General features: G+C 45.2%; 1 protein-coding gene across 2 annotated transcripts in view; it reads right to left on the bottom strand.

Annotated features, from left to right (window-relative positions):
• Window positions 1-8424, bottom strand: part of LOC121168155 (signal transducing adapter molecule 2) — a 41713-nt gene extending 33289 nt beyond the window's left edge. Inside the window, exon 1 of one of the 2 annotated variants that reach the window (XM_040997975.1) lies at window positions 8285-8424. In XM_040997975.1, coding sequence (XP_040853909.1) covers window positions 8285-8324 — 40 coding nt within the window. In that variant the 5' untranslated portion in view covers window positions 8325-8424. The remainder of the gene's footprint in view (window positions 1-8284) is intronic. The other variant, XM_040997976.1, reaches the window with a different exon arrangement.
• Between the last annotated feature and the right edge of the window lie 15351 nt (window positions 8425-23775).

Below are 23775 nucleotides of genomic sequence, written 5' to 3'. Positions count from 1 at the left end.
ATTAGAATACTTGTAATACTCAACCATATGAAAATAATCAGTACATGCAGATAATGAAAAATGAAAGAAAGCAACACAAAAATTTATTATTATGAGGTCCTACCTACCAGTATGTTTCAACATGACTAAAATAATGCTTAGATCTCTGTCTTGGTCCATTTGGTGCTGCTGTCATAGCATACCCAAGGAACGTAATCTGGAAAGGACAAAAACATCTCACAGTTTTAGAGGCTGGAAGTCTAAGCTGCAGGGCAGCTTTTGGGGAGGGTATTCTTACTGTGAGCTTACACAACACAAGAACGAACTGATGGGCCCAGTACAGTGGCCTAGTGGTTTAGGTCCTCGCCTTGAATGCGCCAGGATCCCATATGGGCACCAGTCCTAATGCCGGCAGCCCTGCTCCCCATCCAGCTCCCTGCTAGTGACCTGGGAAAACAGTAGAGAACAACCCAAAGCCTTGGTACCCTGCACCCATGTGGGAGACTCAGAAGCTCCTGGTTCCTGGCTTCAGCTTGGCTCAGCTCCTGCCCTTGTGGCCATTTGGGTTCTTCCTCTCTGTATATCTGACTTTGCAATAAAAATAAACAAATCTAAAAAACAAAACAAAACAAATGAACTGATTCTACAAGCCCTTCAGAGAGAAGCACTGATCCACTCGAGAGAGTGAATCCCTCAGCGCCTAAACATACCCTAAAGACCTCACCTTTCAACACTGTTGCCTGGGATGAAATTTCCAGAACATGAATTTAGGAAGATAATATTTTAAAGTTAAGGCATAAAAATCTTATAGGAAAATTTCTTTTATGTATTAGAAGAAAAACATACTTATTTTATACTCAAAAGTGTAGTATTAGAACAGGGGAAATGCAAACAATTTTTTTCAAAAGCAAAAGCAAACTAGATTATAAAAAGTGGTAAATGAGTAGAATTGATTTTGGTATTAACAGGAAACCACATTTGACAGCTTTTACTAATGACAGAAGTTCTTTCTCTAGACCACATCAATATAAACCAAATAATTTGAAAATCTAGAGTCAATTCTTCCTAGTTTTTGAATAGCACATATCAATTTTATCAAAACAATATATATAGTTGTTTTTAAGTTTCTAGCCCATACCATTCATATAAAATTAAGATTAAAGTGTTTAAAAGTCTAATACCTTAACCTGATCATATATGTTATAAATATTTCACTTTCTTTGATCCCAGTGATAACAGCCACAACACTGCACAGTACTTGGGTTTTCCCATTTAAGGTTGATTTATTTGGGTAAATTTTAATTGATACAAATCTTCAGCTTACTGTGAGAAAAGTAATGATATCAATCCTACTACAAAAGAGTTGTGATACAGCAGTTAAAATCACTACTTACAACACCGGCATACCATAAAGCCATCAGTTTGTGTCCCAGTTGCTCCACTTTTCAGATACAGTTCCCAAAGAACAGCCAGAGAAAAGCAGAAGATGCTGCAAGTGTATGGGTCTCAGCTACCCATGCAGAAGACCCACATGAAGCTCTAGGTTTTGCCTGGCACAGCCCTGGACACTGTGGCCATTTGGGAAGTGAACTAGTGGATCAAAGACCTCTCTCTCCTCCAACTCTAACATTCAAATAAATATATCTTTTTTCAAAAGAGTACTATTTTTAAAAGTACGCTGTCCATATGTTCTCAAATGAAAACCTACTTGTAGCTGAGTGCTGAGTACCAGACGATCAAGAAAAGCAAAGGGAAGGCATTTGGCCCAACAGTTAAGATGCCACCCAGGCATCCACACTAAGTACCTTTAGCTCCACATCTGCTTTCAATGTAGCTTCCACTGATACAAACTCCAGGAGGTCCAGCTACCTCCATCCCTGCTCCTACTTGAGAGCAAGTTCCAGCATCCTGCTTTTGCCCTGGCCCAACCCTGACTGCTCTGAGCAAATGTGGAGTGAACCTGCAGACAAAAGATCTCTTTCTGCCTTTCAAATAAAAATAACTATCAATAGAAATTAAATAATACTAAGCATCTTACATATCCTGAATGACTCCTGAAGAAAATGATGTTCCCCTATTTTATGGATAGGAAAACTGACACATCATAAGGCTAGAGATTAAACAGTAACACACAGATTTCAAGCTGGGCATTCTGCCTCAGAGTACCTGTTTCGAGCTTAAACCACCATGTTACACAGGCACATCATATGGCCACATTAAACTGTCTGTTGAACGCAACTTTTCTTTTTTTCAAATGATAAATTCACTTTGCCCAACAAGTTGTTTTTCTCTGTATTAAACACACTAGATAGTTTTGGGGAGTGAACCAGTAGATGGGGGAGTTTGCTGCCTTTCTCTTTTTTTTTTTTTAAAGATTTATTTTTATTATGTTTTTATTGGAAAGGCGGATATACAGAGAGGAGAGACAAAGAGGAAGATCTTCCATCCGATGATTCACTCCCCAAGTGAGCGCAACGGGCCGATACTATGCCGATCCAAAGCCAGGAGCCTCTTCCGGGTCTCCCACGCGGGTGCAGGGTCCCAAAGCCTTGGGCTGTCCTCGACTGCTTTCCCAGGCCACAGGCAGGGAGCTGGAAGGGAAGCGGGGCTGCCGGGATTAGAACCGGCGCCCATATGGGATCCCGGGCGTGCAAGGCGAGGACGTTTAACCACTTGCGCCACCGCGCCGGGCCCATGCCTTTCTCTTTTAAATAAACTATTTTTTAAAAAATTTATTTATTTTACTTGGAGAATTACAGAGAGGGAGAGAGATATTCCATCTGCTGGTTCACTTCCCAAATGACCACTGGGCCGGTCTGAAGCTAGAAGCCAGGAGCTTCAGCTGAGTCTCCCACATGGGTGTGGGGGCCCAAGGGTCTGGGCGCCTCTCTGCTGCTTTTCCAGGCTGCCAGGAGGGAGCTGGATTAGAAGAGTAACCAGGACATGAACAACTGTCCATATGGGATCCTGGTATCACAAGCAGAGGATTAGCTTGCTACACCACTGCAGTGGCCCCAATAAAAACTATTTTAAGTATTTCTGTTTTGTATTGACTTGAAGCAAGTTATCACAAAATTCATGTAAAATAACAAAGTCCAAAAATAGCTCAGACATCAAAAAGGAATGTGTACTACCATCCACACAGCCACAGATATTACCATGTGGTGCTGCTGTAGGGCTGGAGAAGTACAAACACAAGCTTCATGTAAGGAAACAGACTACAAGGACAAAGTGCTGCAAAATGTGGGCGGGAAGATGGTGATCAGACAACCGGCTATTACAGACTGTCCACCAACTTACCCAGTTAAATGAAAAATCAAGTCTGATAGATTAAAGAACTAAATATGAAAATCAAAACTTTAATAAGACTCAGAAAACACTGCAAGGCCCTCAGAAACTCAGGGTAGAACTGGCCTTTTTAAAAACCAGCTGAAGGCAGAGATCTTTCACCCATTTGCTCACTTCCCAAATGGAGTAGGCCAAATCCAGGCAGATCCCCACGTGGGTGCCAGGGACCAAGTCCCTAAGTGCTCTCACTGCATCCCAGGGGGCACAGAGGCAGGAAGCAGAGCTGGAGCTCACACCAGGCACTCCAACTGAACAAAGAACGAATCCAAATTTGAAGAAATACAGGAAGATGCTTACAGAGCTGCAATGTGGCTATACCTAGTACACCTTTCGGAGTTTGTAGGTCTGGCTGTAAGACAGAAACTTGCCAGAATTCCTTGCATCCTAACCTTTGACCAAAATTCACCTAGCAAAACACCATCAACTCCTAAGCACATTTCTTATATCTTGACTTGTCACAGTTTTTCTCAGGCACTGAGAAAAGGATTTCTTCTCACACGAATGGGGTCAGGACTGCTCAATCTCCACTGAGACCGTACCTACCAGAAGCTCTTGACTATTAAGTAACTGTATCATATATGCTTCCTGCTGGCAGAGGCTTGGCTGGGCACAGATGCATAGAGGCAGACAGTCTGTATTACTCAGATGCAACACCAAGAAGCTGATCCTTCAGGGTGACACTGCTGGATTCCCAACTGCCCACACATGTCCCAAGGGTGGCACTGCTTTGTTCCTTACCCCCATTTCTTTTCCAGAGCAGAGCGATTTGGCCAGGCTAGATCTAATGTCACTAGCAGTGGCCCTCCAGGTTCACCAACCACTGAAACAGCACAGTGTGTCAGCCATCTAGTGGCAAGTTGCGGTAGCTGACCCCAGAAGATGTTTTTGTGATCCCTTGTAGAAGCCACACACACCAACTCCAGGAGAATGACAGTCCTTGAGACTCAGAAGCCTGCTGCACCCTCTTCTATTGACCAACGATCTCTTTCCTTTACCCTAACACCTTGCATTCATTATTTTGAGTAGAACTGGGGATAGGAACAGAGCTTTGGGTAACAAGTGTAGCCAGGAAAGGGGGAGGGAAAGGATAGTTTCCTACCTGCTGTCCCTGTCTTCTCTACAGGTAAGAAGGCTATTTTACACACAGAACGTCAAGCATTTCATGTATATGATCACACTACGTGTTGCGGCTTGGATGAGGCTCCCCAGGCAACAGTGCTGAGACATGAAGGCATCTTTAGGAGGCATTCTGGGCTAGGAGGGAGCCACTCCGCAGAATGGACTCACATGTTCCTTAAAGCACCAGGTTCGGGTCTAGTGCCCTACTCCTCACTCCTGTAGGCACCCACTTCTTGCCCTGCTCACTAGGCTCTCACCAGGAGCAGAACACAGGTTGAACCAAACCAACCTTTTGTAAATGGCCCAGTCTCCAGTGCCCTCTGACAGCCACAGAAAACTGAAGGAAACTCTGCATCATAATTCTATACATGTGAATGTGCCCTCCGCCAGGCTGAGAACTTCTGGAAGGCAGGAAGGCAGTGTGTGTTCACTTTATCACAATGCCTGACACACAGCAGCTACCCAAGCCAGAGTGAACAAAGGTATGATAGCAAGAACCACAGAGAAAAACCTGCTGAATGAGGATGAGTTATACAAAGATTAAGGATGGAGACTTCAGAAACAGGTCATTAGGTAACTGCATCACTGCACACACACCAGAGTAACTTACACAAACAAGAAGGCAGCTGTGTCACTCAACAAACACACAGAGTATGCTTACACAAACTAAGACGACAACATCACTAGGGCACAGAACCTTCGTAAGATCCCCATCACATATGTAGTCCCTCCTAAAGCACCCATATGCCACCTGACTGGAAGTGATACTGCTTGGGAAAGGAACATTTCAAGTCAAGAGATGACTTGCTTTGTCTTGCTTAACTATTTCACATTAAAAAGAGCTTTAAGATATGAAAATGCAACACATAATCTTTCTTACAGTACAGATTTAAAACCAATTTGAGCTCCACAGTCTTTCATTACACTTTGTAATTCCAATCACTCAGCTAGAATGAATTTTTTATTTTTACATTGCCTTTGAACACTGAATTCAGTCATACATGAGCTGATAAACACTTGATGCTTTGCTTGATGGGACTTCCCATGAGATGCTTAATAAAACAGTGTTTTGGGGGCTGGCACAGTGAGTCAACAGGCTAATCCTGTATCTGTAAGCACCAGCATCCCATACGGGCACTGGTTCCTCCTGCTCCATCTATAGCCTGGGAAAGCAGCAGAACATGGCTCAAGTCCTCGGGCCCCTACAACCCTGTGGGAGACCTGGTAGAACGTCCTGGCTTCAGATCAGCTCAGCTTCAGCCATTGTGGACATCTGGGGAGTGAACCAGGAAATGGGAGATCTATGGAAGATCTCTCTGTCTCTCCTCTCTAAATCTGCCTTTCAAATAAAAATAAATAAATCTTAAAAAAAAAATTGTGTTTTTTATATGATCAGCAGTATCTCTTTTACTGATCCACAAACCTGCAGGGACCTCAGGAGCCACTAGGGGGAACGTCTGGGAAAGTATAGTGAACCAAACTCCTCAGTTTACTTCTATCAGAGAAGTTTTCACTCAGGAAGCAAATAGCTTTTTTTTTTTCCAGATTTTTTTAATTGGAAAGTTAGATTACAGAGAGAAGGAAACACAGAAAGATCTTCCATCTGCTGATTCACTCCTCAAGTGGTTGCTACACTACAGCTGAGCCTCTTCAGGGTCTCCCCCGCGAGTGAGGGGGCCCAAAGCTTTGGACCATCCTCGACTGCTTTCCCAGGACAGAAGCAGGGAACTGGAAGGGAAGTGGAGCAGCTGGGATATGAACCGGCGCCCATATGGGATCCTGGTGCACTAGTCACTAGGCTATCACACCAGGCCCAGCAATTGGCTTCTAAGAAAGCATTATTTCCCTTGAGGGAACACTTAAAGCACTGCTGGTGAGCAATGCAAATTAGTGCAGCCACTGTGGAAAACAGTGTGCAGGTTTGGTAAACAAAAACAAAACTGGATGTAGGCCTGCCATGCGATCCAGCAGTCCCACTACTGCACATATAACCCAAAGACCTGCACACGGTGAGTCCGAGGTCCCTGCACCACCGTGTTTATAGCGCATTGCAGTCCACCATTAGATGAATGGGAAGATGAAGAACAAGTGGCACACCCATGGAATATTATTCAGCTACAACAAAAAGATCGAAATCCTAATGCTTGCAGCAAAACGGTCTCAACTGGAGCACAATGTATTGAGCGAAATGAGCCAGACCCAGAAAAATACCAACTATGGCCTGTTTTCCCATACAAATAGTAGCTAAGACTTTCAAAACAGAGAAATGTCTGCACCAGTATCACTGTAAATGTAGTTTTGTAAAACTTTAATACCTTTGTCAAACCAGTGGTTAAGGATTTACACCAGTATAATTTTAACGGCCTGGAATTACTTTAGAATTTGATGAAATGGTCATTTTTCTATTCATTATTGTTTACTGTTACTGCCTGTAGTTCCATTACATTAAGGTCTTCTTGCGATTTAACTTATTAGGTAAAGTATTAATCCTTTCACTTTAGTGTATATCTAAAACATGCTATCTCAAAAGTTAACAGAATGGGGGGGAGAGAAAGTCACATCAAGTCTGTTAAATGTTAACTAAAGGTAAAGGAAAAAAACAGCGCTGCCTTCCCTCCCTCCACCCAATTTCCCTTCCCTCCCTCCACCCAATTTCCCTTAAAGGAAAAGTTGTTTGTTTGTTTGTTTTTAAATTTTGAAATCATCTGTCTTGGGCCTGGCAGAATGGCTAAATCCTCACCTTGCATGCACTGGGATCCCACATGGGCACCAGTTTGTATGCTGGCGGCACCGCTTCCTATCCAGCTCCCTGCTTGTGGTCTGGGAAAACAGTAGATGATGGCCCAAAGCCTTGGGACCCTGCACCCACATGGGAGACCTGGAAGAAACTCCTGGCTCCAGATGGACCTCAGCGTGTAGCCCCTGCGGCCACTAGGGGAGTGATGCGACTGAGAAAGGGTCTCTTTCTCTCTCTATAAAACCTGACTTTCCAATAAACAGTTTTTTTTTTTTTTAAGAAATTATCTGCCTTACTGTATTTTGCTCCATTAGAACAAGTTTTCCCAATGGTCTCCAAAGGCAGGAAGGCAGAGACAAAGCCATCTGGGTTCCTCTGCCAGCAAGAGTTCCAGGAAGTAATGGAAATACTGATTGGACAGCGATCTAAGGGCCATAAGTACGGGCACTCTGACTCACGGATTGGGGATGACATGAGATCCCCAAACGGGGCATTTTTCTAAAACTTCCTCATAATTACAAAACGTCAACTATGAAACAGAGTGTCTGCTGAAAATGTTCCTATTTCTACGTGGCCCAATTTCCAATCATAAAATTAAAACCTAGAGAACCAGTTTATTTTACTGTGTTTCTAATGCCCTAAAATAAGTTCTTAAACTCAGTCCATCATCTTCTCACTCTACAGAGGAAAACATCCGCGCTCTCGGGACCCAACAAACAGGAGGCGTCCCCCTTTCCCCCCCATCGTTCTGAGATTCTAGAGTTTTCCCCTTCATCTTCCCTAACGAAACGACACAGTCGCATCTGCAGACTCCAGCGCTGAGCTGCCCGGGACAGTAGGGTCTCTCCAAAGACAAGGGGAGCACCAAGTTCCAATCCAAAACTTCTCTCCGGCCAACTCCAGCTCCGCCCTATTGCCGCGCAGGGCTGTGCATCCTAGACAGGCAGGAGATGCCCCCCAGGCTTCTCGTGAGGCTCCGAGATCGCCCCCCAAACACCCCGACACGGAAGCGGCGGCACCGCCCCTGCCCGTCCGCGCAGGGCTGCCCGCCCACTTCCCAACCGGACGAACAGCAGCCGCAGGAGCCGCCACGGCACTCACCCACGTCCTGCTCGAAGGGGTTGGCGGCGAACAGGGGCATCTCGCCGGCGTCCGAGCCCAGGTCGCTGCGCTCGCGCTGAGTCCGCACAGCTCCTCCCCGCCGGCTGACCCGCGACCGCGGCTTCCTAGACGACTCGGCTCTGGCCAGTCTCCCAGCCCTCCCCTCCGCCAACCGGCTCGGCATCTGCCTGCCCGACGGGCTGCCCGCCTGCGCGCCGCCCCCAACGCCGCTTTTGGGGCGACGTCCCCCCGGCATCGGGCATCCTCTCCGCGCTCTCGTCTCAGCCCTCCACGGAGAGGAGGCAGCAGTTGGGGGTCCCTGGCCTGGGCAGCAGTCAGGCGATGTCCGCGGACACCTTTCCGGCGCTAGGACCTCGGCAAGCCACGGAGTCGGGGCCCTTCGCGAACGGAAGTGGAAAGCGGTCCGGGCGGGCGGCGGGGGCGCGGTCGCCCGTGTTCTCTGCCGGGGCCGCGGGCTGTGACCACTCTGTCTCGCGCTGAGCGTCAAGTTCACCCCTGGCTCCTGGGTCGCTGGCGGCCGTGTCCCCGCGTCCGCGTCACAGTCCAGTCACCCTGGAAACGCAGTGGGCTGGGAGTGTGTGAAAAGCTGAGCTCTCCTCCGCGACGTGGAGCCTGTTGCGCCCCAAGCCCCGCGCCCGCAACCGCCCGGGAAAACCACACAGCAGTTACGGCTCTGGGGGGTCTCCTGTCTATCGCCTCCCAACTCCGTGCGCCGATAAAGCCCCCACTCTGAGAACCCGAGCACAAACGAGGCGCACCCGAACCGTCCACTTATACAGGGGGCAGTGCAGTGGGTGACAGTTCGGCCCGAGTAAAATCAACGCGGGTTCCTGTCCCATCCAGCCAATGTATTTTACATCAGCCTTGGACTCGCGGTCCCTCTTATAGCTTCCGGCATCATTTTGCATTGCATGGACAACTTCCTAAGACAATTCCCTCTGGGCTGCTTGTCTCCCCTCCTGAGAAAGCGCTGTCACAAGTTTTGTACTCACAGATTTAAAAAAAAATCAAAGGGAAAGGGCATGTGGGGTGAAATCTGCAGGAAGCCAGGCACAAGTGCCCGCGTGCTTTCCCGGGGCAGTGACCAAAGGCATGCATACATTTCCCCCATCTCCCACGTGGGTACAAGGGCCCAAGATCTTGAGCCAGCCTCTTTCCCTGTCCAAGATCATGAGCAGGGAGCTGGATCAGAAGTGGAGCAGCTGGGACTCAAACTGGTCCCCGTACGGATGCCAGTGCTAGAAGGGAGACAATTATCCTATTGAGCCACCACGCTGGCCTGATTTTTAAAGAACCACTTGTAGCTAGTGGGTTTCAGAACAGAAGAGTTCTAGTAAACGTGAAGAAGGAATGAGAAATGGGAGTGTCTGCTACTTTCCTTAGGCCCGCTATCTTGTATCACTTATCAAAAATGTGTGCTTTCTACCTTTATCTGTTTTCACCTTTTACCTTTTTTCATTGTTCACATTTGGGAATTTAAGATATAATTCAACAACCTATCTTCTCCTAAATCCTTTCTCAGTAGGTCCTAATCTGCATGGCTTTACTTCCTGGAAGTTTTATTGCACATGGTATTCCTTTAAACTATTCTTGTGTGATAGCTTTCCAAGAACATGATATAGGAATCTGTTTGTTAGTTTGTTTTGTGTCCTGGGTCTCTCCTCCAAGAAGTCAAAAAGCAATTAGCCCATGACTTAGAATAATGTAAACACAGTTTATGTCCCAGTCTAAATTCAGATGTTGAATCTCCACATCCCCCACTACCAGCAAGGGAGGGTATTTGAAGTGAGGCCTTTGGAGGGTAACTGGGTCCTGGGGGAGCAGCCCTTACGGATGGGCTTGATGCTCTTCTAAGGGGCCAAGGGCTTCTGTGTCTCTGCTATGTGCAAACACCACAGGAAGCTGACAGTTTGCAGTCAGAACTGAGAGCACTCACAAGGACCCAGCCGCACTAACACACTGTAGAACCAGAAATGGATGTCTGTTGTTTCTAAGCAGCCTGCTCTGTGGTTCTTTGGGATGGCAGTCTGGACTAAGACTGGCTAGACAACCCTGTGTATAACTGATCACCAGCACTTTGCTTCTCTGATTCATTCTAGCCTTGCAGTCTCCACCATTGTTCTCCAAAAGCCAGATGAAAGGAATATGAGGTGCCCAAATACCCAGTAAACACTATGTTTTGTACCAGTTCCCAAAAAATATTTTATTATTGGGGCTGGCACTGTGGTATAGTAGGCTAAGTCCATACCAGCATCGCGTATGGGCACCAGTTCGTGTTCTGGCTATTCCACTTCCCATCCGGCTCCCTGCTTATGGTCTGGGAAGGCAGCAGAGCAAGGCTCAAGTCCTTGGGTCCCTGCACCCGTGTGGGAGACCTGGAAGAGGCTCCTGGCTTCAGACTGGCCCAGTTCTGGCTGTTGTGGCCATTGTTGGAGTGAACCAGCAGATGGAAGATCGCTCTGCTTCCCCTTTTCTCTGTGTAACTCTGCCTTTCCAATAAAAATAAACATATTTAAAATATGTGTTATTTGCATCTACTTGAAAGGCAGAGAGAGAGAAAATGGTATCTCTAGTTCACTTCCACTAAATATCCTAAATAGACTGAGCTGAGCCAGACTAAAGCCAGGAAACATGAGTTCATCTGCTTTCTACATGATGGCAGAGGCCCTCAGGCTTGGGCCCTCTCCTGCTTTCCCAGAACACATTATCAGGAAGCTGGATGAGAAGTAGGGTAGCCAGGCCTCTCAAATGGCAGTTAAACTCCTTGTGGCACAACACACTCCCCTCTCAGCCCTCCAAATTTCATTTCACATTATGTTGCACATTCTCTTGCACAGGAATAAAAGCATTTTTAGGAGCATTACACATTTCATTAAATATTTACTTTAGTATACATTGAATACTACCATATGAAAAATACTGGGGTGGGGGACAAGGATTGATAGGGCAGGCATGAAAATGACATAATTATTGGGCCTGGTGCGGTGGCGCAGTAGTTAAGGTCCTGACTTTGCACGCCCGGGATCCCATATGGGTGACGGTTCTAATCCCAGCGGCCCCCGCTTCACATCCAGCTCCCTGCCTGTGGCCCAGGAAAGCAGTTGAGGACGGCCCAGTGTTTTGGGACCCTGCACCCACGCGGGAGACCTGGAAGAGGCTCCTAGCTTTGGATCGGCATAGCATCGGCCATTGCGCTCACTTGGGGAGTGAATCATTGGACGGAAGATCTTGCTCTCTGTCTCTCCTCTCTGTATATCCACCTTTCCAATAAAAATAAAATAAATCTTAAAAAAATGACATAATTATTGCCCTTAACGAGTCATATTCAGGTGGGAAAAGAGTAATATATAAAAATTACCAATGGAAAGAAACAGGAAAAAGAAATTTCTGGCTGCTTTTATGGTGCAGGGGGTTAAACCATCAGCTGCAATCCTCTGTTTCCATGTGGCTCCCTGCTAATTCACCTGGAAAGGAAGCAGAAAATGCTCTAAGTGCTTTGACCACTGCCACCCTGTGGGAGATCCAGATGGAGTTCCAGGCTCCTGATTTCAACCTGGCCCATCTCAGGGGGTTTTCCTACCAGCAGGTCCCCAAAACCACCAAGGGGATATGGTGATGGTGTTCTTCAGCCACAAGAACCACCCAGGACAGTCTGATGGAGCATGTCTGTTTATTGTAAAGCAAGCACAACTTATATAGACTAGGAAAGGGGAAGGCAGAAGGGGGTTCCCCAACAGTCCTCCCAACCAGCAATGACACTGTAACTGGCTAGAAGGCATGTCTGTCTCTCTGGACCCTCCAAGCAACTCACGTTGTTCCACACACAGAGCTGGAAGCTAAGCCTCAGGTCACATTCACCACCTGTGCTTGGCAAGTAGGCTGTGGGTCACGTTTGACTTCTTAGAGTTGCTTATCAAGGAAGTTCCAGCACAGCTTGTCCAAGGACAGAGAAGAGAGACTGGGGTGCAGCCCACCACTTTCACTGCATGACCAGTGAATAGGCCAGGTTGAGGTTCAGTTAGCTGAAACCACTGCTGGGGGTTTCCTTGGGGACGTGGTGTGCTGTGTGCCTACAACCTTCCACAAAGTCTAGGCAGGCAGGCAGAGATGAGGGCGAGCTCCTACAGGTCCAGCTGCAAGTGCATTCAGGACATCACCCCTCTGCTACTTCCCCTTTTGTCTCCGTCACTCTGCACTTCAGGTGGTGTGTGTGTGTGTGTGTGTGTGTGTGTGTGTGTGTGTGTGTGTGTGTGTGTAAGTGACAAAAGGGAAAATCTTGGTGTTAACTGAGTATAGAACAACAGTATTTTGGTATGTACCCATTCCAAGTGATATTCTATCTGCCTTGATGAGGGTAGTTTAGCTCAACAAATTTGGTGCTGAGGATGCTTCTGAATAGTAATTGAGAAACGTTATCTCAGACTGAATTCTAAAGAACTGGATAGACTGAATCTTTGGCAAAAATTAAAAGGGAAACTTGGTGTTTTGGAAATCAGTTTATGGAAATAAAGGTGACTTGGGAAAGTAAAAGAAGGAACAGGAGGAACAGGATTGTTCATATTAACATGGGTAGAAAGGAAAAAGCATATAAATCCAGGCCATTGTGTTGATGCGTCTCAGTTTCTACGTTTTCAAGACAAATATTGCAGGACAGATCATCATAAAGCTCACGGCCACAAAGGCTTCAGCTGCACAGGACACCTAGTAGAACCACATGATTTTATACAGTCACTGTTTTTGCTGCCAATCACAATTCAAGATGGTTGTAATGTGAATAAATCAGCTTGATTTTTACCTCATAATATAAAACTTTAGAGAATTCTATACAATTTTCTTTGTCATCACCATTACCATGCTTCTCCAGTAGGTGGCAACATTGCCTCACTTTCAGAACTTCAATGAATGCCTTTAACTATGAAAGAGTCAAACTTTGGAACAAATTCCAGAGTCCCACTTTGGCCAAAATTAAAGAAGGTGCTTATTCTATTTAACGTATAAAGTCATATGAATAACATATCTCTAAAATATACATAGTATATGCGTAAGTTTTAAGTGTGCTAAACTCAAACTTATTAACATTTTTGTTAAATCATTTTACAAATGAATGTAAATAAAACCACGATTTATTAAACACTAACATTAGCTTAATCTTCACTACCAGATTTTAATCATCTCCTTTTATTTAAAAAAAAAGTTTTATTTGAGAGGCAAAGAGATAGATGGAGGCTGAAAGAGTAAAACACAAAGCTCCCATCTGCTGGTTCATTCCCCAGCTGCCTGCAACAGCCAGGAGGAGGCCATTTGCAAGCCAGGGGCTGGGAACTCGCTCAGGTCTCCCCAGCCAGGGCCAGGGCCCCCACCACTTGAGCTATCACCTGCTGCCTCCCAGGATCCCCGGCAGCAGGAAGATAGCATTGGGAGCTGGAGCCTGGAATCCAACTCAAGTCCTCCAGTACGGGATGCAGGCCTCCCAACTGGCACAGTTACTGCTAGGCCAAATGCCAGCCCCTCCTTTCATTTTCAGTGTGAAGGTAGACATTTGTTTATACTTCATTTCATTATGTGTTTATTATGTGTTTACTCCTGTATTCTAGAATTTCTTTGAAATAGAAAAATATGTAGTGTGTCTGCATTATCTATAGGTGCCCTGCTGTGCCGTGAAACCCTAGAATTTCTTAATCCTGGCTAGCTATAACCAGCTGCAAAATAGTAATTGTCGATCAACATGTCCTCGTCTTTCCTTACACACATCACTCTTCATCCTTTGCAATTATATTTTTATCTTCTATGAGATCATTTATTTTTTCGATTCCATCCATGACTGACATGTGATATAGGTCTTTCTGTAATTGGCTCATTTCCTTTAAGGTAATGACCTTCAGTCCCACTCATGTTGCTTGCAAATAACAAAACTTCATCTTTTTCATGGACAAATGCTATTTCACAGTGTATTATGTACCACATGCTCTTTATCCACTGTGGGTGGATGGATAGCTGGGTTGTTTCTATTTACCTGGCTATTGTGAATCGTGCTGCGGTCAACCTGGGCAGTGTTAAACGGATGGATGCTGTTTCCCTCGGACTCGCACTCAAGAGTGGGATCATTGGATCATAAGGGTGTTCTATTTTCAGGATTTTTTTTTTTTTTTGAGAATCCCCATGCTGTTGTCCACAGTGGCTTTATTAATTTACATTCCCTGACAATAATATGCAAGGGTTCCTTTTTATCCACGTCCCTGTGAATGCCTGTTATCTTGTGTCTTCTTGATGAAAATCAATCTTGCTGGAATGAGGCTCTTACTGTGGTTTTGATGATTAGTGATGCTGAGCACTTTTTCATGCGCCTGTTGTCTACTTGTATGTCCTCCTTTCATAAATAGCTGTTGTATCTACTACCTGTTTTTAAATGGCACTTTTCTCCTTTTCAAAGCTGAGCCAATCTGAAACCAGGAGCCCTTTCAGGTCTCCCATGCAGGTAGGTGCACGGTCCCAAAACCTTGGGCCATCCTCTATTGCTTTCCCAGACCACACGCAGGGAGCTGGATGGGAAGTGGGGCAAGCAGATTAGAACCTGTGCCCATATGGGATCCCGGGGTGTGCAAGCTGGGGACTTTAGCTGCTAGTCCACTGTGTCGGGCCCTGAATTGATTTTTTTTTACAGATTTATTTATTTTTATGGGAAAGACAGATCAAATTTATGGGGAGAAGGAGAGACTGAGAGAAAGATCTTCCATCTGTTGCTTCACTCCCTAAATGGCTGCAGTGGCTGGAAGCTAGCTGATTCAAAGCCAGGAGTCAGGAGCTTCTTCCAGGTCTCCCATGTGGGTGCAGGGTTCCAAGGCTTTGGGCCATCCTCAGCTGTCTTCCCAGGCCACAAGCAGGGAGCTGGATAGCAAGCAGAGCAGCCAGTACATGAACCAGCATCCATATCAGATCCCAGTATTTACAAGGTGAGGATTTAGCCATGGAGCGATTGCATTGGGCCCTAGACCATTTTTTGATGCCTTTCCCAAGAACATTTAGAGGCAGCTGGATGAGAAGTGGGGTATCTGGGCCTTGATAAAAGTGCCCATATAGGATTCCAGCACTGCAGGCCATTTAACCACTGTGCTGAGGCACTGGCTCTCATCCAGGTATTGACCTGGCACACTCTCTTTTGTTGTGTTGTGTCTACGTCTGGTTTGGTATAGAGGTAATGAGGACCTCACAGGATGCATTTGGAAAATTACTTCCTCTTCCATTTGCTGAAATAATTTAAAAAGGATTGTTGTTAATCCATCTTTAAATTTTTGCAAAATTCAGCAAGTGAAGTCTTGTAGTCTTGGGCTTGTCTTTGGTGAGAGATTCTTTATTTCTGATTCAATCTTGCTGCTCATTATTGGGCTATGTAGGTGTTTCACATGATTCAATTATAGTGAGATGCATGTTTTCAAGGATTTGATTGTTTCTTTGGCAAATTGGTCAGCAGAACTTAATCCACTGCCCTCTTGACTGCATTCCCATTCATTGGATGTTTGTTTCTATTATATGAATTCATCAATCTGCAGAGGTACAGAAATAAGAATAGATGATACAAATAAAATAAGATGCTTTTCATGGACACAATTCATATATACTTTCTAAGCCAGCTTATTATACATGAAATTTAGATATATTTTTAAAAAAATATTTATATTTATTTGAAAGGTAGGTTTGCAGGGAGAAGGAGAGAAAGAAAGAGAAAGGCCTTCCATCTTCTGGTTCACCCCTCAAATGGCTGCAATGGCCAGAAGTGAGCTGAGCTGAAGCCAGGAGCAAGTATGTTCTTCCAGATCTCCCACATGGATACAGGGGTATAAGGCCTTGGGCTCTCCTCCTCTGATTTCCCAGCCAAGGGAAATTTCCCAGCTCAGAGGTAGAGCAGCCAAGACTAGAACCAGCATCTGTATGGGATGCCAGTGCTGGCAGGTGGAGGATTAACCTGAGGAACCACTGCACTGGTCCCAAGGTTGTTTTCACATGTATTATCTGGTTCTCCAGTGAAGTTTATTTATTCCTTCTGGTCAAGAGAAATTTTCAACTCAACAAATGTTGCAAAGATAAATAATAATAATAATAATAATAATAATAATAAAAGAAATTGCATTTGTTGCAGGTATCTTCTGTAAGTGTATTTAAATTTTAACAGGGTATTTATAAGTTTTCACTTCAATCAGAGGGCAAATGTCCTAAGAGTCTAAGTTATCCAGGAATATAATATCAAATAATGCTTCTGTAGATACAATGACTGTCTTTTCCTTGTATTGCCTCAACCTGGATCAAGCAGTGTGCAAACAGCTGTTAGTTGGACAGACATATCTGATGAGTCTTGGGCCTCAGGTGGCTAATCCTGTGGCTACCTACAAGTTTCATGAGAAATCTTTCTAGATGTCTCCCCCTGCCTATTCCTATGAGTCTGCTAATTCTATTCCACGTCTTTGATTCCCAGCTTCCTCCTTGATGCTGTTCCTCTTTTGATGGGACACTTCAAATTCCAATAACCTCAGATATCATTTACATCACTAACAACTTTCGTTCTCCTGGGTTCTTCCAGCTTTGCTGTCAGTTTTGTTTCAAATATTCTTGGACATTAAGTTTTATTACCTCCCACACACATGAATTGAGCTCTGTCTCACAAAGAACTCACCTCAATCAGGGAGGGCAAATTCAGAGACGATGTATCAATGAGAAAATGGTAAGCCATGTCCTTTTTACAAAAATTATTTTGTTTATTTGTTTGAAAGGCAGCATTCTAGAGACAGAGGGTAGAAGGGAAAGAGCAAGAAGAGGCAAAAAAGATGGAACCAGAACCCATATATATGCTGCTTTCATGGGTTGCAGCATTACCCACTATGCCACAGTGTCAACCCCAAAAGCACATCTTAGGGCCCGGCGCGGTGGCACAGTGGTTAAGGTCCTCACCTTGCATGCCCGGGATCCCATATGGGCGCAGGTTCTATCCCAGCAGCCCCGCTTCCCTTCCAGCTCCCTGCCTGTGGCCCGGAAAAGCAGTCGAGGACAGCCCAAGGCTTTGGGACCCTGCACCCGCGTGGGAGACCCGGAAGAGGCTCCTGGCTTTGGATTGGCATAGCATCGGCCATTGTGCTCACTTGGGGAATGAATCATTGGACGGAAGATCTTGCTCTCTGTCTCTCCTCTCTGTATATCCGCCTTTCCAATAAAAAAAAAAAAGAAAAAAAAAAAAGCACTTCTTAAACAACAAAGATTATCAGTGACTCCTATAGTTGTAGTCAAAGGACTAGAAATAGAAAAGGAAAATTTATAATGATGATGTATACAATTAAAAAAAGAGTAAGAGGAATTTATAATTATCCTGGGGTCAATTTAATAAAGGAGGGCACCTCAAGTTTACCGTAGGCCTCTTTTCTTGAAACAGCATAAGCGAAAACATTTTGTAATTTTTAAAAGATGTATTTATTTGAAAGACAGGGTTAGACAGACATACACTGATAAGAGCGGAGAGAGAGCACTTGCAGCTGCTGTTTGACTTCCCACATGGCTGTAATGGCCAGGGCTCAGCTAGTCTGAAACCAGGAGCCTGCAATTCCATCTGAGTCTCCCACATGGGTAGCAGGGGCACAGACACTTGAGCCATTCTTTACTGCTTTGTCAGGACTCAAACCCATCTTCATGCAGGAAAATAGCATTGTAGGCAGCAGCTTAACCTGATGTGCCACAATATAATTCCCTAGAAAGTTTTTCTTTGAGCGACTTTGAGTCTTTCTTTTTAAAGAGTTATTAATTTTTGTTGGAAAGGCAGAAAGAAATACAGAGCGAAAGATCTATCCACCGATTCATTCCCCAAATGACCTCAACAAGCAGATTCAAAGCCAGAAACCAGGAGCTTCCTCTGGGTTTCCCGTGTGGGTTCAGGTTTCCAAGGACTTGGGTCATCCTCCGCTGCTGTCCCCAGGCCACAAGCAGGGAGCTGGGTCATAAATGAAGCAGCCAGGACACAAACTGATGCCATAGGGGATGCCAGCACTTGCAGTCAGAGGATTAGCTAGTTGAGCCGTGTTGCCAGCCCCTGATTTTACTATTTTTGCTTTTTACTATCCCAAGTTAACTACCTAACCCAGTAGTTGAATGCTACATTTAAGCATGACTGTATACAAAGCAACATTAGCAGCAAGTGACATTGTTGAAGTTCATGATAAGTAAATATAGTGCTGATCATTTCCCAATGATTTAGAGTAGTTCTGATCCTTTTTTTTTTTTTAAGATTAATTGATTGGCTTTGGAAATCAAAGAGAAAGAGAGAGAGAGAGAAATTGCTTTCCATGTACTGATTTCACTGAAAGGCCACAACAGCCAGGAGCCAGGTGCTTCATCCAAGTCTGTTATGTAAGCACAGGGGCCTAAGGACTTGAACCATCTTCTGTTTCCCCAGGTGCATTAGCAGGGAGCTGCATCGGAAATGGAGCAACTGGAACTCAAACTGGTGCCCACATTGGATGCCAACAGCTTTACTCTGTATATCATAATGCCAGCTCCAATATCTTTTTAATAGAGAAGACAGGGATATCACAGAAAACATTTACTTTTCTTTTATAAAATCACCTTCTAAAAACCATGGAAATGTTTTTATAGTTCTGGTTAAGGTATGATACATTGGCATGAAAACAGTACTGTGGCCTGCTGTCCAAACTCAGTAACAGAAGCTCTGATTTAAGAAAGATAGATGCCAACAACGAATATGGTCAGAGTTTACACACTTGTGACAAACATTGTGGCTCAGTGGGTTAAGCTGCTGCCCGTGGTGCCAACATCCTACATCAGAGCACTGATTTCAGTCCTGGCTGCTCTTCTTGCAATCCAACTCCCTGCTGATGTCACTCAAAGAAGAGTGAAGGAAAGATCTCTGGAGATGTGCAGGAGTCAGTATGACCAGAACCATAAGTGATCTGAGAAAGAAATGCGAAATCTAGCTGGGAAGTAGTGCAGGGCACCACCAGGGAGTGGCAGTGGACATCCATCTGGTTCAAACGATGAAACTGTTTAGAGGTCAAGAGCCGAAGAGACAGGAACAGGCCGGCAGGACGCAGAGCAAGAACATCAGAAGCTCATTCCTGGGTGATGGGTGCACTCTTACAAGGATAGACACCTGGAAGGAAGGAAAATATTAACTAGTGTGAAAGGAGATTGCTGATCTCAAGAAGTGGACCCTCTAATTGAAGACACATAGCTCTTACCAGGGAAGGCTTAAAAACAACATAGGACAATAATTCAAGTGGAATAGAAAGCAAAGTCTGATTGATTACACACCAAATTATTAGGGGAAGCTTCAAAGGAGAGAGGAGCTTTGAGCTCAGTCTTTGAAGGCTAAGAAGAGTTCAAAGGGGCTAAAACAGAAGGATTACCAGAATAAATAAAAATGAGGTTAGGACTGTATCTAGTGTAACTAGCAAAGTAATTAAACCAGCCTCAGGGGTGTATTAATCATGTCCTTTATTTTCTATATTTTATGATGCTGTAATATCTTGGGACCTTGCGGATCCAGAGGAAGAATGCCGAGGGAATCTCATGCCTAGAGGTAGCCAGCAACTTGCAGTGAGCACATCTTTAATATATGCAAAACTGCAATCCTTAACCTACACCCTTATCAGACTTCTGCAGCCAAGAATGCTATTCTTCTGCCCTACATTATCCCAGGATGCCAGGCAGGAAAACCATGGAACAACAACAGTCCAGCCCTGTATCCCAAATCCTAGAGTTTTTCAAACTATCCAGTCTGTAGTTCACTCAGCACCTTGCCCTGCCTCCCCCAATTTCTTCCCATGAAAATGTCAATCAAGGCTTCGGCTCCTGCATTCCCCCTGCTGCTCCTACCTCCTCACACCCCGAGCTTCCCCACCCAGTGTGGGATGCAGTGCCCTCTCCTCTTGAGAGCTGTAATGGACTCTTCTCCCTGGCAAATGTCACCTAAACTGCTGACTACACCATTCCTGATTAAAAACAAACTCACATTGAAAACAAGAAGCGCAGGAGTCAATTAAATGGCTCAGTTAACTAATCATCCACCTACAAGCGCCAGCATCCAATATGGGCACCATGTGGGCACGGCTGATCCACCTTCCCATCCAGCTCCCTGCTTTTGGCCTGGGAAACCAGTGGAAGATGGGCCAAATCCTTGGGACCCTGCACCTGCGTGGGATACCTAGAGAAGGCTTCTTGTTCATGGCTTTGGATCGGCTCAGCTCGGGCTCTTGCAGCCATCTGGGGAGTGAGCCAGTGGATAGAGGATCTTTCTCTGTGCCCTTCCTTCTCTCTGTAAATCTGCGTTTCCAATAAAAATAAACACATCTTGTACCCTGTGTAATAGCCTAGTAGACATCTTTGCAACTTCCGGAATCCCATATGGGCACTGGTTTGTATCCCGGCTGCTCCACTTCCCATGCAGCTCCCTACTTATGGCCTGAGAAAGCAGTCGACAGGGACCCAAAATCCTGGGACCCTGTACCCTAGAAGAAGCTCCTGGCTTTGGATCAGCTCAGCACTGACCATGGTGGCCACCTGGGGGGTGAACCAGTGGATGTATCTTCTTCTCTCTGTATATCTGTCTTTCCAACAAAAATAAATAATTCTTTAAAAGGGCAAATATCACATAAAAAAAAAAACAAGAAACACAGAGGGCTTGCCTAGAACAGCAGTTCTCAAGTGCTGTCTGAGAAAACCTGAGGTTACCAGGGAGCCGCCAAGGTGAAAATCAGGCACAGGTGAAAGCTATCCCTCAGAATGCCAAAAGACCAAGTGGGCTCTCCTAACACAGAGGATGAAAAGTCATCAATACAGTCCCAGATTCCTCACTGGAGATAACTTTGCGAGACTACTGCTTGTCGAATACTGGTGTTATACCACAGGATATCTGTTATCAGTGAATCTTTGATAATATTTTTTCCTGGGGGCCAGCATTGTGAGGTAGCAGGTGAAGCCCCCACCTCTGATACCAGTTGCTCTGCTTCCAATCCAGTTCCCTGCTGTTATACTCAAAATGCAGGAGAAGGTGGCCCAAGAGGCTGGGCCCTTTCTACCCACATGAGAGACCTGTAAGAAGCTTTCTGTTCCTGGCTTCAGCTTGACTCAGCCAAGGGTCATTTTGGCCATTTGAGGACTAAACTAGTAGACGGAAGATCTCTCTCTCACTTTCCATCTTCTCATTCTATGACTCGACTTTCTTTTTTTTTTTTTTAAGATTTATTTTATTTTTATTGGAAAGGTGGATATACAGAGAGGAGAGACAGAGAGGAAGATCTTCCGTCCGATGATTCACTCCCCAAGTGAGCACAACGGCCGATGCTATGCTGATCTGAAGGCAGGAGCCTCCTCTGGGTCTCCCACGTGGGTGCAGGGTCCCAAAGCACTGGGCCGTCCTCGACTGCTTTTCCGGGCCACAGGCAGGGAGCTGGATGGGAAGCAGGGCCGCCAGGATTAGAACCGGCGCCCATATGGGATCCCAGGCATGCAAGGTGAGGACCTTAACCACTGTGCCACCGCGCCGGGTCCTATGACTCGACTTTCAAAGAAGTACATCTTTTAAAAATATACACTTCTTCCTTTTCCAATGCTATAGCTGCACGAGGCCAGGATTTCTTCATTTGCTTGAATAACACGCTTGCTTCAATATTGACTGTAGAAGCAGAAGTAAGATTGCAGCTATCTTTTGTTAAGTCAGAGTTTTAAAGTAGTTGTGCATATTTATTTGTGACATAACCCAGTCTAGAGTGTGGAAACAAAGAACAAAATCATACTCTCCATAAAACAAGCCTGACTGTCCCAGTAGTGCTGGTATTTGCAGTATATAATGATGATGACCTTGAAAACCAATACGTGTGCAGTTTCTCACAGGCCCCACTTGAATCTTCTTCATTGTCTACTCTTGGAGTTTTATGGTGAGTTTTTTATGCCCAGCTGTGGTACTGCACACTCAGTAGGAAGAGGCTCTTTCACCCTCTCACCAGTGACCATTCAGTATTGTGCCTGGGCATCTCTTACCTGGATGGATAGCTACTAAACCCTGAGGGTCTAAATAGGCTGTTGAAACTTAAGACGTGAATTTTCTCTGTGTGGAGGCATGAGCTCCTCACTGAGCTCAACTCCTTAGACAACCGAAATCCAACCAAGCAAGGGCTCTGGAATCAACCCAGGGCAGTAAAATTTGTAGAAAAATGAAAGCATGGGCTTCTGCTTCCTGAAGCTGGCTGAAAGGTTGGACTGCAGATAAAGCATGGTAGGAACAGCTAAAACTGACAAAAAAGCCACCAGGGGACAGGACCTGGAGCAATAAGTGCTTCCGGAAAGTGAGGCAGGCAGTTCAAGAATGAGAGAGTCTAAAGAGGGGAACCCCTAATTCCCTGTGTACAAACTCAGCCCATATGTGACTTCTGAATGTTGCATATACACATCTGCAAACTGTTCCCACTTTTTTTGGAAAATTTGTTTTATTTATTTGAAAAAGTTATGGGGAGGCAGCATGGGAGTCTGAAATAGAGATAGAGTGAGTAAGTGAGAGAGAGAAATCGACAGAGAGAGATCTTCTCTCCATTGGTTCACTTCCAGGATAGCCACAACAACCAGGAAGCAGGTGGTTTATCCAGGTCTCAAACATGGCTGCAGGGGCCCAAGCACTTGAGCCTTCATCCTGTTTTCCTAGATGCATTAGCTGGTTTAGAAGAGGAGCAACTGGGACATGACCCATTATCTGTATGAGATGTCAACATCACAACAGATTGACGTGCTACAACTCTAATGCTGGGTCCAAAACTGTTCATCATAAATAAAAGATCTAAGGAAAGGTGTTCAGCACAGATATCACTTGGAATGACAATATCCTATAAAAGAGTGCCTGGGTTTGAACCCTGACTTTGCTTCTGAATCTAGCATCTAACTCATGCACACCCTGGGAGACAGCAGAGATGGATCAAGTACTTGGGTTCCTACTAGGTACCCATCAGGGAGACCCATATGGAGTTTGGGCTCATAACGTTGCTCTGATTGTTGCAGCCATTTGGGAATAGAATCAGTGTATGTGTTCTGTCTCTATGTTTCAAGTAAATAAAAATCCATTTATCCATCCATCCATCTAACAAAATTTCTGAAGTAGGATTACAACCTTTTGCTATAGGCAAGAAGGCATTTGTAGTTAATTTTTTAAAACAAAATTTATATTTTTATCGGACAGGATGATTTATGGAGAGAAGGAGAGACATAGAACGACCTTCCATCCACTGGTTCACTTCCCCAAATGGCCCCAATGGCCAGAGGTGGGCTGATCTGATGCCAGGAACCAGGAGCTCCTGTAGGTATCCCACTTAGGTGCAGGGATCTAAGGATCTGGACCATCTTCCTGTGCTTTCCCAGGCCACAAGCAGGAAGCTGGGTGGGAAGTGGAGCATCCAGGGCACAAAGCCATGCCCAGATGGGATGCTGGAACT

Source organism: Ochotona curzoniae, unplaced genomic scaffold (assembly GCF_017591425.1).
Source record: "Ochotona curzoniae isolate NIBS_2020 unplaced genomic scaffold, NIBS_Ocur_1.0 patch68, whole genome shotgun sequence".
NCBI lineage: Eukaryota > Metazoa > Chordata > Mammalia > Lagomorpha > Ochotonidae > Ochotona > Ochotona curzoniae.
Note: the sequence above shows the minus strand (reverse complement) of the source record. Positions and strands in the feature narration are given on the sequence as shown.